The following is a 10,552-nucleotide window of genomic DNA, read 5'->3' as shown; positions in this document are numbered from 1 at the left end:
AAGCGATCCTCCTGCCTGAGTCTCCCAAACTGATGGATTATAGGCGTGAGCCACCGTGCCCAGCTTCCCCTCCAGCTTTTCTAAGGCTGAGTAGAAGACGGGAGGAGGCGACGACCCCAGCGTGCTCCCGGGAACACCGATCACACCCCTTGGCCCTCGGCTGCAGTTCGGTCCTCCCAGCACTGGGGACGCCATACGACAGCGGGAGCGGGCCCCGGCCAGTCTCCTCCTCCTGCGCCCGCCGCTGCAGCGGGTGGCAGCGTGGGTGAAGCCGGAAGCAGCAGCCAGCAGGGCGGGGCCGCGTAGGGTCCGCTGGTCAGGGAGGGCGCCGTGTGGGGTGCGGGGCGTGTCTCCTGTCAAAAGCCATGCTGGGCAGGTCTGGGTACCGGGCGCTGCCCCTGGGGGATTTTGACCGCTTCCAGCAGTCGAGCTTTGGCTTTCTGGGTTCGCAGAAGGGCTGCTTGTCCCCGGAGCGGGGCGGCGTGGGGACGGGGGCCGGTGAGTGGCCGCCCGGCACGGCGGACCCGGGGGGGACCGGCCGGCAACCCCCAGGCCCGAAATCTCTGCCTCCGAGGAGTCGGCCGGCCCGGCGTCATCGCACCCTACGAGGGGGGACTGAGAAGGGGATACGATGTGGAGAGGGGACTGGACCCGGCGCCTGGTGCTAGCGCTGATACGCCCTCCCTAGGGTCACGGGGCGGTGGCCCTGGAACCAGCCAGCGTTGCTTCTATCTTCCAAAACCTCACCTCACCACATTTGTTCTCGGTTCTTATTAGCCCTTTAGGCCTGGGAAGACGTTTCAGATTTCTATTTCGCATAGAAGAAACCGAGGTCTAGGCAGAGGAGGCCACCAGCACCCTAAAGGCACCTGCTGCCAAGAAATGGAAGTATTTTCACCCTAGGGGGCACCTCTAGAAGCCCGGGAACTAGGCATCTCCTGGATGTGCAGGCCAAAAAGACAGGTCCTCAGCTGCCTGTTGGATCTGCCCTGCCTGTGTCTTGCCCTCAAAGTCTTCTGTGGCTCCTTTGGCCTAGAGGCCAGATCCCACACTGTTCAGCCTGACCGCCTAACCTTGGATTTGATCCCTCCCTGGCCTTCCTGTCCTGAAAGCTCTCCGTATCCAGAACTCTCTTGAGAGGCCTGGGGGATCAGAGCCAGGCACAAAGTGGAGCCTCAGTGCTCTGGGGATTAGCCCAGAGGGCAGGGCTTCCGTGAAGAATGGAGCAAGGGCTCCTGACTGCTTCCTGTCCAGGGTTGGGGGAAGGAAAGCAGCAAATAACCTCATCCCAGATTCTGGAGCTGTCTTGGCTGCGCTCCCATCCTGGTTCTCCAGGGGCCAGGACATTTGGCTTGGATAAGCCTCATCTTTCTAGCCCTGCCCCTGACCCCGACCCCTAACAATTTTCTTGAATTTAAATAGGCAGGGTTTTTTTGTTTTTTGTTTTTTTATTGTTTTGTTTTGTTTTGTTTTTGAAGCAGAGTCTCGCTCTGTCCGCCAGGCTGGAGTGCAGTGGCACAATCTCGTGAAATAGACATTTTTAAATGGTCATTAAGGCATTAAAGTAGGGTGAGGAATAGAAAATAATAATCTTATTCCTCATTTATGGCTCCTGCTGATAAGCTATTTATGCTCTATCCCTGTAGGCTAAGGCATCATCTTCATAAGGACTCCTGGAAAGCATACTTCTGGGGCTAATGGTATAGGAGGAATGTGTTTTGCCAGCAATATTCAGTGCATGTTTACAGATGCCCAGGTGCTCCTGGCTGCATGCCAGGTATGAGTAGGCAATATAAATTAAACGAGAAGATTGACCCCTACTCAGTCCAGTGAGGAGAGCATCATCACCTGGGCTGGATTCTGAGATTGATGACTGTTGCCTAGCAGAGAATAAGGCCTTGTGAGGGTTGTTGGACTTGGGACAAATGAGTATTGATGTATGGGAGGAGGGAACAGATCCTAACTCGCAGCTGCCCAAAGATATGGGGATATTAGGCAAGGAGCCAGACTGAGAACCCTGAGAAGGAAGGAGCCTCTTGAAGGGAAGGTGGGCGTAAGGTACGCTTGCCCAAGTTCACTCTACTTGCAGCTGTCATGGCAGGTCCAGTTGACCATCTCTGCTCTCACCTGCAGATGCACCCCAGAGCTGGCCCTCCTGCCTCTGTCATGGCCTCATCAGTTTCCTGGGGTTCTTGCTGCTGTTGGTCACCTTCCCCATTTCCGGCTGGTTTGCCCTGAAGGTAAGGCTGGCTGGGTCAGCCCCCAGGGTGTTTGGGCCACACAGAGCTTTGGCATTGATGAATAAATTTGCCTATCCTCTGTCCCGTCTCCCTAAATATTACCCCTTTGCGGAATGGGCTAGGCAAGAATCATTCATTCACATTGTTCAGGGGAGGAAACGAGGCTTGGGCTTGTCTAAAGTCATACTGGGAGCCAGTAGAGGGTAGAAACAAGTCCCAAACTCCTAAGTCCTGGGATCTGGACACTGGCTTTAAGGTGCACACAGACGTCTTTGCCAAATTATCTTCTCTTTGGGTTAGAATAAATTAGAAATGAAAACACCCAACTTAGCCCAGCAGGTAACACATAATAGGAATTCAGGCCTCATTTTCAATAAGGGGTGGTACAGTGGGAAAAGGATGAGTCATGGAGCTGTAGTTCAGCATCACACATGAAAGCTATGGGGAAGGTGGAAGCCCAAGGAGGCCTTGCCCTTTGTGTAACCCTAGGCAACAGTCCCTCTCTAGACAATCACTGGGTTTGGTGTGGTCTGCCAGGGAGTCCTTAAATGGCCCCAGATCCTAGTTCTAAAACTGCCACAGAAACAAATGCTGTGTGACCTTGAGCAGGTTGCTTTGCCTCTCTGGGCCTTCATTTCTCAATTTGGATATCACTACTTCCCTAAGAGGTCCAGGGACCTAAAGTTGACAAAGCCCTTTGCCCGGGGGTGCTGTTAGGGCAGCCCAGCCTTTTCTCCTAACTAATCCAAGGACAGACAGTTTCCTGGTATGAGTCATGTCTAGCTTCAGACCATAGAGATGAAAAGTTTATCTTAAGGATCAAGTCAATACAGTGCAGTGGTTAAGACACATGGCCTTTGGAGTTATTCAGAACTGCACTCAGGTCTTCCCTGTTTCACTTAGGGCTATGCAATTTTTGAGCAAGTAACTTAGCCTCCGTGAGCCTTGGTTTTCTGATCTGAAAACAGAGCTAGGGATACCTAACTGTGACCCAGGTGAGGAGGAGAGAAGTGAGGAAGGGACTTAGGCAGACGGCATTGGCCAGCCTTGGCTAACCACTTTCAACTCTTTCCCTTGCCATTGTGGACAGATCGTGCCCACGTATGAGCGGATGATCGTGTTTCGCCTGGGCCGGATCCGCACCCCCCAGGGACCTGGCATGGTTCTGCTCTTGCCCTTCATTGACTCCTTTCAGAGGGTGGATCTGAGGACACGAGCCTTCAACGTCCCTCCCTGCAAGGTGAGGGGCTTCTCAGCTGCCTTGACAGAGGAATTGGGGGCCTGTCCAGAATGTACTATGGTGCAAGGACCTTGGCCTGTGAGTCACCATCTGAGGGGGGAAGGGGGAAGAAGAGACCAGAAAATTGATGGAGGCTGGGAGGACATCCTTGCTTCATACACCTAACCCTACATACTTGGGGACACCATTTGCCCTTGAGGAGCTAGCTGCCAAGCAGGTGGGTCAAGCTGGGTGGCCCCAGTGGGCCTGACCTCCCTGCACCCCCAGCCCTTCCAGTGTCTCTCTCTCATGGCCTCCCCCAACAGCTGGCCTCTAAGGACGGGGCTGTGCTGTCCGTGGGAGCCGATGTCCAGTTTCGCATCTGGGACCCGGTGCTGTCGGTGATGACTGTGAAAGACCTGAACGCAGCCACACGCATGACGGCCCAGAACGCCATGACCAAGGCCCTGCTCAAGAGGCCGCTGCGGGAGATCCAGATGGAGAAGCTCAAGATCAGTGACCAGCTTCTGGTAGGTAGCCCCTCACAAGACGGAGCTTGGGGAGTGGCACCGGCCTGGCTCCACCTGCCAGGTCACTTTGAGCAAAGCATCAGACCACTCTGGGCCTCAGTTTACCATATGTCCCAAAAGTGTAACCACCTCTGAAGAGCCAGTGCCTGGGTGGGGCCATGAGTTGAGGAATGGCAGGTGGGCATAGACCATAACGATCTTGGGCAAACTTGTCCCTGAGAAGAGGAAGTGGCCCCGGCAGACATTCTTGGGGTCTGCCCCTGACTGCTGAGTGTTTACCCCTCACTGCTCTGCCATGATGACGCTGGCCTCTGCAGCTCTCATTCCGGGCCTGACTCATGGGGCAGGCAGGTGGGTAAAGGAGCAGGGACCCTCCCAGCCCAGTCACCTGCTGGGGAATTCCAGGCTCACCATGCAGCGTGTGCATGCTTGTGATTTCGGTTTCCTTGTTTGGAACAGAACAAAGACACATGAGGACATTTGGATCTTTTTCCTGCCTCTTCTCCATGTATATACTGGAGTTTGCCTTAAATGTCTTCTACTACAAGATGGGGTAGAAATAAATACACATGCAGAGGCATGTCCCCTGCAGCCACACTCAACTTGTGCTTCCTCTTGTGTCCTGACAGGGGAATGTAGGTGAAGTTTCTCCCCATTCCTCTTGGCTCCTCTTTCCTCTTTGCCCTGGGGAATCGAGGTTAGAGGACAGGCAGGGGAGTGGGATAAATGCCAGTCCTGGAGTTCCCACTGCAAGCAGCGAGGTGAAATCCCTGAGGAAATACTATTTGAGGTCCTAACAATAGCTCTCACTTGCTTAGCAGCTTATGGTTTACAAAGTCCTTTTGTCTGGCCCAGCGTGTCTGAGCTTCACGTTTTTGCTGCAAGTCAGTACTATGGTTTTATTTTGGAGGGAGGAAACTAAGGCTAAGAAATAATTTGACTTGCCTTTGTCATAGCCAGACCACCTGCTTCCATCCCACCAGCTCCCCTCAATCCAGTGCTTGATCTAACACAACTCAGATAACAAGTGGATAACAACTTTTATTCATAAAACCATGTCCCATGTTAATTCACCTTTAGGAAGAGAAAATTGATCTCAGTCTTGTTGCACATTTCTTTGATGTGAGAGAGGCAGTTTGGGGAAGCCATTCCCACACGAGGATGTAAGAGTCATTTAGGCCCCATTTCCCAGACTGAGTGGGCACCTGGTAGAGTGAGATCTGTGCCTGTGGTTGAGACAGAACCTCAGGAAGTCCAGCACACCGGCCTCAGGCCCTGGTTCAGGTGTACACTTATTCACATGCCTGATTTTCTTCTAGAGAAATCAGAGTCCCCACTTCTCACCTGCTGGACCCTCCTTAGCCAGTTACCACTCCTTACCTGCCAGAGGTCCAGGCCAGCTGCCTCGGCCCTTCACTGCCCTCCAGCCCCCACCACTGCCCGTTGCTCTCTGCAGCAGGCCTTGCCTCCTAACACTCAGGAGAAAGACTAGGATGAGCACTCTGCTTCCTCCAGTTTCAACCCACCTGCCTCTGTGCTGCTTTCCTGCCTCTTTTCCTGGCTGTCTCCCCTCTCTGAGGCTCATCCCTGTACTGCGCAGTGCTCTGGGCCCCCTGCTGTCCCAGGATGCCTTCCCTCCACTCCATGCACTCTTTCTCTGTTACTTCTCCTTTCTGTGTAGAAATGTACTCTCCCTTTGCCCCAGTGCCCTCTGGCTCCCACTCCCTTTCTCCCCTTTTCTTCTGCAAGACTTTCATCCATGCCCCCAACCCCTGCCCCCACATCCTTCGTCTTTACCTCCTTGGGCTCCTGAGTCAGCGCTGGCCAACATCACGGTGACCTCCCACATGCCAGCCCAGTGGGCACCTCTCAGCCCTTCCCTTACATCACCTGGTGGCAGCATTCGACATGGTCGACCCAGCCCCCAGTCCCCAGAACCCCCTGCATTTCCTCCTTCCCTGTTACCCCTGGTTACTGCCACTTGTTCTCCTGCCCTTGAGTTTCCAGGGTTTCATCACTGGCCTCTTCTCATCTGTGACATCCCTGGAAGAGCTCATCCATCTGGGCTGTCTGCTGCCTGTGGACGCTGATTATTCACAACGACCTGCCCTAACCCTGATGCTTCTGTACCCTGGGCCATTTCTCCAGCTGCCTACTGGACAGTTGACTGCCCCACAGACACTTCAAGCTTACAATAGTTAAAAAAAAAAAAAAAAAGGTTGCCGACCCTCCCTTCCCACCCCCTGTGTGTCCTCTCTAGTGAATGCCACACTCATCCATTCAGGAGCCTGACTCCTCCCCACTCCTGCCCCCTCTTGTATCATTGCACATCAAGGCAGCCCCTAACCTGGTGCTTGCACTTCTCTAGTGCCCTGTTATGGCTCAGTAGAGTTGATAGAGGCATGCCTCCTTCAGTGGATCTTGGCTTCACAGCTGCCCTCCGCCCTCACGAGAGCTGCATCATTCCTTGGCTGTATTTTGAAACAATGTCTTACTTGGTCTCCATCCCTCCCCTCAGCCCCCTAAAATCCAGCTTCCACAGCAGCTAGGAGGATCTTGCCTTAAAGCAAGTCTGCTCTGTCACCTCCCTGCTCAAACTCTTCTCTGGGGCTCTTTGTTGCTTCAGAATAAATCCAAGTAAGCAGAAATACCCCACCTCTGACCCCTTAGCTGTCTCCAGTCCTCAGCCCACATGTGAGGGTCCAGCTAAATGGAACTCTCGTTCCTCGCAGCTCCGTGAACATGCCAGGTTTTCTTGTCTGGGGTTTTGCACATGCTGTTCCTATTGCCTGGCAAGGTCCTCTTCCACCTGAGGACTCCCTCCTGCTGGCACCACCCTCCTCTGCTGGGGGCTCACCACCGGCCTTGCTTCTGTCTTGGCACTTACTACAGCTTGAGTGGTCATTGCCCTCTGCCTGTGTCCCAGGCTAGGAGCGTCTCAAGGGTGGTGTGGTGCCTCCATGTCCGTGCACAGCCACACAGTCTGCCCAAAGAAGGTGCTCAGGAAAGGTTTGTTGAATGAATTACATTTCTCCCCACCCTGTCCTCCAGCTGGAGATCAACGATGTGACCAGGTCTTGGGGGCTGGAGGTAGACCGAGTGGAGCTGGCGGTGGAGGCCGTGCTCCAGCCGCCCCAGGACAGCCCAACTGGGCCCAACCTGGACAGCACCCTCCAGCAGCTGGCCCTGCACTTCCTGGGAGGAAGCATGAACTCAGTGGCAGGAGGTGCCCCGTCCCCGGGGCCAGGTGAGGACCCCTGGGGAGGAGGCCGGGGGTGCTTATCAGCTTGGTGCCGGCACAGACTGCTCGCTATCCCAGCAGCCCTGTGCAGTACACACCCTGCACAGATGTTCAGCCCACGCTGACCACAGCCCAGGCAGTGAGAGGAGGCCAGGTGTCTGAGTGTGTAGAGGCCATTGGCAGTCTCCGTGGGAGGAGGCGACAGCACCAGAAGGGCAGCTGGAAAGAGTTTTATATCTGAGGCTGGAGTAGTTTAGAAACTGAGTTTGTGGTTTAGGCTGAAAGCTCAGGGGCACCTTTCCAGTAGGGCAGGAACTTGAACAAAGGCCGGAAGGGGATGTAAGAGGAGACGTGCAAAGGCCACAGTGAGTGTTCCTGACCTTGGCAATGCGATGACCTCTCTGCCTCCTTCCCCAACCCTGTTGGCCATCCCCAGCAGACACTGTGGAGATGGTGAGTGAAGTTGAGCCGCCTGCCCCTCAAGTCGGTGCCAGGCCCAGTCCAAAGCAGCCTCTGGCGGAGGGGCTGCTGACTGCTCTACAGCCCTTCCTGTCTGAGGCCCTGGTCAACCAAGTCGGGGCCTGCTACCAGTTCAATGTCGTCCTGCCCAGCGGCACCCAGAGCGCCTACTTCCTGGACCTCACTACAGGTGCCGCTGCCCTCCCTGCCTCTCCTTCCCATCCAGCTTGCTAGGTTGCATGTTACCCACCCCAGTGGTGCTCTTATAGACTGCCCCCTGCTCCTGCTAATAATTTGGAGTGAACCCATGGCAGGCAGGGGCTCAGACACCATTTCCAGGCATTTTCTATGCCCTGGTCTCCCCACCGTCCGCAGGACAACACAGCCAGGCTTCCAATACCAAGAGGCCTGCCCATGTTTCAGGCCTGCTGCCTGTCAGGCTCTGTGCCAAGTACTTTTTGTGCATTATCTCACCGACTTCTCACCATGAGCTTATGCTTTAGGAATTGTCATCTGTAAAGGGATTATCATCACAGATTTGGAAACGGAGGCTCCAAGAGTTCACACAGCCAATAAGACTCAAACCCAGGGTATTAGAACCCGAACTCTGAACCAGTACTCTCCTCCCAATGGGAAATGCCAGCCCCTCCCATCCCCATAGCTCTCCTTCATGTTCCTCCATCCCCCTACTGACACTCGGTTTTCTTTTCCCCCACAGGACAAGGAAGAGTGGGACACGGGGTGCCTGATGGCATCCCTGATGTGGTGGTAGAGATGGCCGAGGCAGACCTGCGGGCCCTGCTGTGCAGAGAGCTACGGCCCCTGGGGGCCTACATGAGCGGACGGCTGAAGGTGAAGGGCGACCTGGCCGTGGCCATGAAGCTGGAGGCTGTCCTTAGGGCCCTGAAGTAGCAGCCTTGGTTGACTTTCCATAGCCCAGTCCCAAGCCTGGCACCAAGCCCGAGGGGCCTCTTGGGGGAGGAAGTGTTCATCTGTACCACTGAGAGTTGAGGCCCTAACAAGTTTCAGGCCCAGCCAAGAGCCCATGGATGGAGGCTGGGGGAGACTGAGTCTGGCTGCCATGCACTTCTCCCCTACAATGGTTCTCTGGACAAGCCTTTGTCCATCCTGGTCCCCAGCTGAGTGCCCAGCCTTGAGCTGGGTGCACGGTGTGATGCCAGGAGGTAAGCCAGGCCCGCCCTGCCGGGCCCTACCTTGCTGGCTTCCTGACTGAAGAGGCAGGACCCACAGAAACAGCCTGACAGCAGCTGGTTTGGACCTTGTGTGAGGGACCAAGCATGTGGTCCAGGCTCTAAGCTCTGCAGTGATTGGAGAGGGATGGGGAGGGATGGGAAGGCAGCCTCCAAGAAGAGGTCCCTGTGGCGAAGTTACCTGGGGATCCTGGCTGGCCTGCCTTCCTGGCTGCAGTCCAGGCCCAGGCTAGCGGGAGTGGACATGGGAAGGAGCAGGGCCTGCTGCTCCCCTGGCACTGCTCCCGAAGATATCTGACTCATCTGCCAGCTCCGTCCTGCATGCCTGGCGAGCTGGGGCCCAGGGCAGCATGAAGTAGAGCCCTGTGTTCTGTGCTTCTTACCAGAGGTTTGCAAACCTCAGACAAATAAATGTGGTGTTTACAATGTATAAAAGAGAAGAAGCCAAGCGGAGCTCCTGGGGGCATGGGGTGGGCTAGGAGGGTCCACGAGGTCCCTGCTGCCAGCCCAGGCAGGGATTGACGTCCTGGTGGCTGACACAGACAGACCCTCACAATATTTGAAGCTCTTTCTCCTGAGTGTCTCAAAGCCCCTGGAAGCAGGGATGGCGCTGGGTGGGGAGTTATCTGTTCCTCTTTGTAGTGGGGTACAGGTTCACCAGGAAAGCAAGGCACGAGTGTGCCAGAGTGTCCTGCAAACACTGAGGGGCAGGCGGGGTGGTCATGTCCCATTGAAGAGAGGGGTTGGGACCACTGCCAGCTTCCCCTCCTGGTACACTCTGTCACTGCTTCTCCGCTGGCTGCCGGGAAGGAAACAGTCATCAAGACCTGGCCCCAGGCCCAGCCCAGCCCAGCCCTGCTTTCTGCTCCAGTACTCCCGCCCAAACCCCAGGGGCCCCAGAGAAGGGGGGCCTCTGACTTCTTGAGTCCTAAGAAAGGAATCTTACTCCTTGGGGAGACTTCTGGGAAAAACAAAACCACAAAAATCAGAGCCTCCCCTTAAGAACAGCCCCCAGCCTGTCCTCTGGCACCGTATCCCCCCTTCCCCCAGGGGTCTCTCCCCTTCCTGGGTGCCTGGCTCTGTCTTGTTTGCTGTCTGTCCCTGCCTTTGCCAGACACTGCCTTGTCCTTCCTCCTGGAGGTCCTCCACATTGTCTGAGGCACCTCCCTAAAGCCCAGCACAGACCCCTCTGTCACTGCCATGGCCATTGAGGTTCAGGTTTCCAGGGCCCCTTCCTAGAGTCCCAGGCTGCTGCACCTGCTGTTGCCCCTTTGCTTACTTGGTGGCCTCTCATGGGCGCTTCCAGGGCTTTCTAGCTGAGGCTGTCTGTTCCAAAGCCTGCCTTCCAATCCCCACAGCCACACTGCGGCCACACTTTGAGGCCCAGTGGGACTTGTCCTCTATGCCCTCGCCTGGCTCTCTGTACCCATTCCACATTGTGTGTTTCTCCTCCTTGCATATATGGCTGCCCTCCCTGCTGGACTGGGAGCCTCCCACATCAGCATTCACCTGTGGATTCCTTCCATTGCTATTACACAGTATGTGAAGGGCTGCCCAGGAAACCCCAGGCATCTTCACCATGAAAGCTGGCACTGCCCCTTGGCTGGGGTAGGGCTGGGGGGTAGAGGAAGACAGGAAAAATGACATCACAA

At 55.5% G+C, this 10,552-nt stretch overlaps 1 protein-coding gene across 8 annotated transcripts; it reads left to right on the top strand.

The window, feature by feature from the left end:
• Positions 1-239: 239 nt before the first annotated feature.
• Positions 240-9,330, top strand: STOML1 (stomatin like 1). Of its 8 annotated transcripts, none has more exons than XM_025389788.1 (8): positions 243-498; positions 1,647-1,777; positions 2,134-2,240; positions 3,331-3,480; positions 3,786-3,989; positions 7,041-7,236; positions 7,670-7,879; positions 8,408-9,330. In XM_025389788.1, the coding sequence occupies exons 2-8, from the start codon at positions 1,771-1,773 to the stop codon at positions 8,599-8,601; spliced, it is 1,068 nt and encodes a 355-aa protein (XP_025245573.1). In that variant the 5' UTR covers positions 243-498; positions 1,647-1,770; the 3' UTR covers positions 8,602-9,330. The 8 variants fall into 8 exon arrangements, with proteins under 8 accessions (XP_025245570.1, XP_025245573.1, XP_025245572.1 ...); XM_025389787.1 differs by having other exon boundaries at positions 7,667-7,879; XM_025389785.1 differs by lacking the exon at positions 1,647-1,777 and having other exon boundaries at positions 240-498; positions 7,667-7,879.
• The last annotated feature ends 1,222 nt before the right edge of the window (positions 9,331-10,552 follow it).

This window comes from Theropithecus gelada, chromosome 7a (genome assembly GCF_003255815.1).
Source record: "Theropithecus gelada isolate Dixy chromosome 7a, Tgel_1.0, whole genome shotgun sequence".
Lineage (NCBI taxonomy): Eukaryota > Metazoa > Chordata > Mammalia > Primates > Cercopithecidae > Theropithecus > Theropithecus gelada.
Note: the sequence above shows the minus strand (reverse complement) of the source record. Positions and strands in the feature narration are given on the sequence as shown.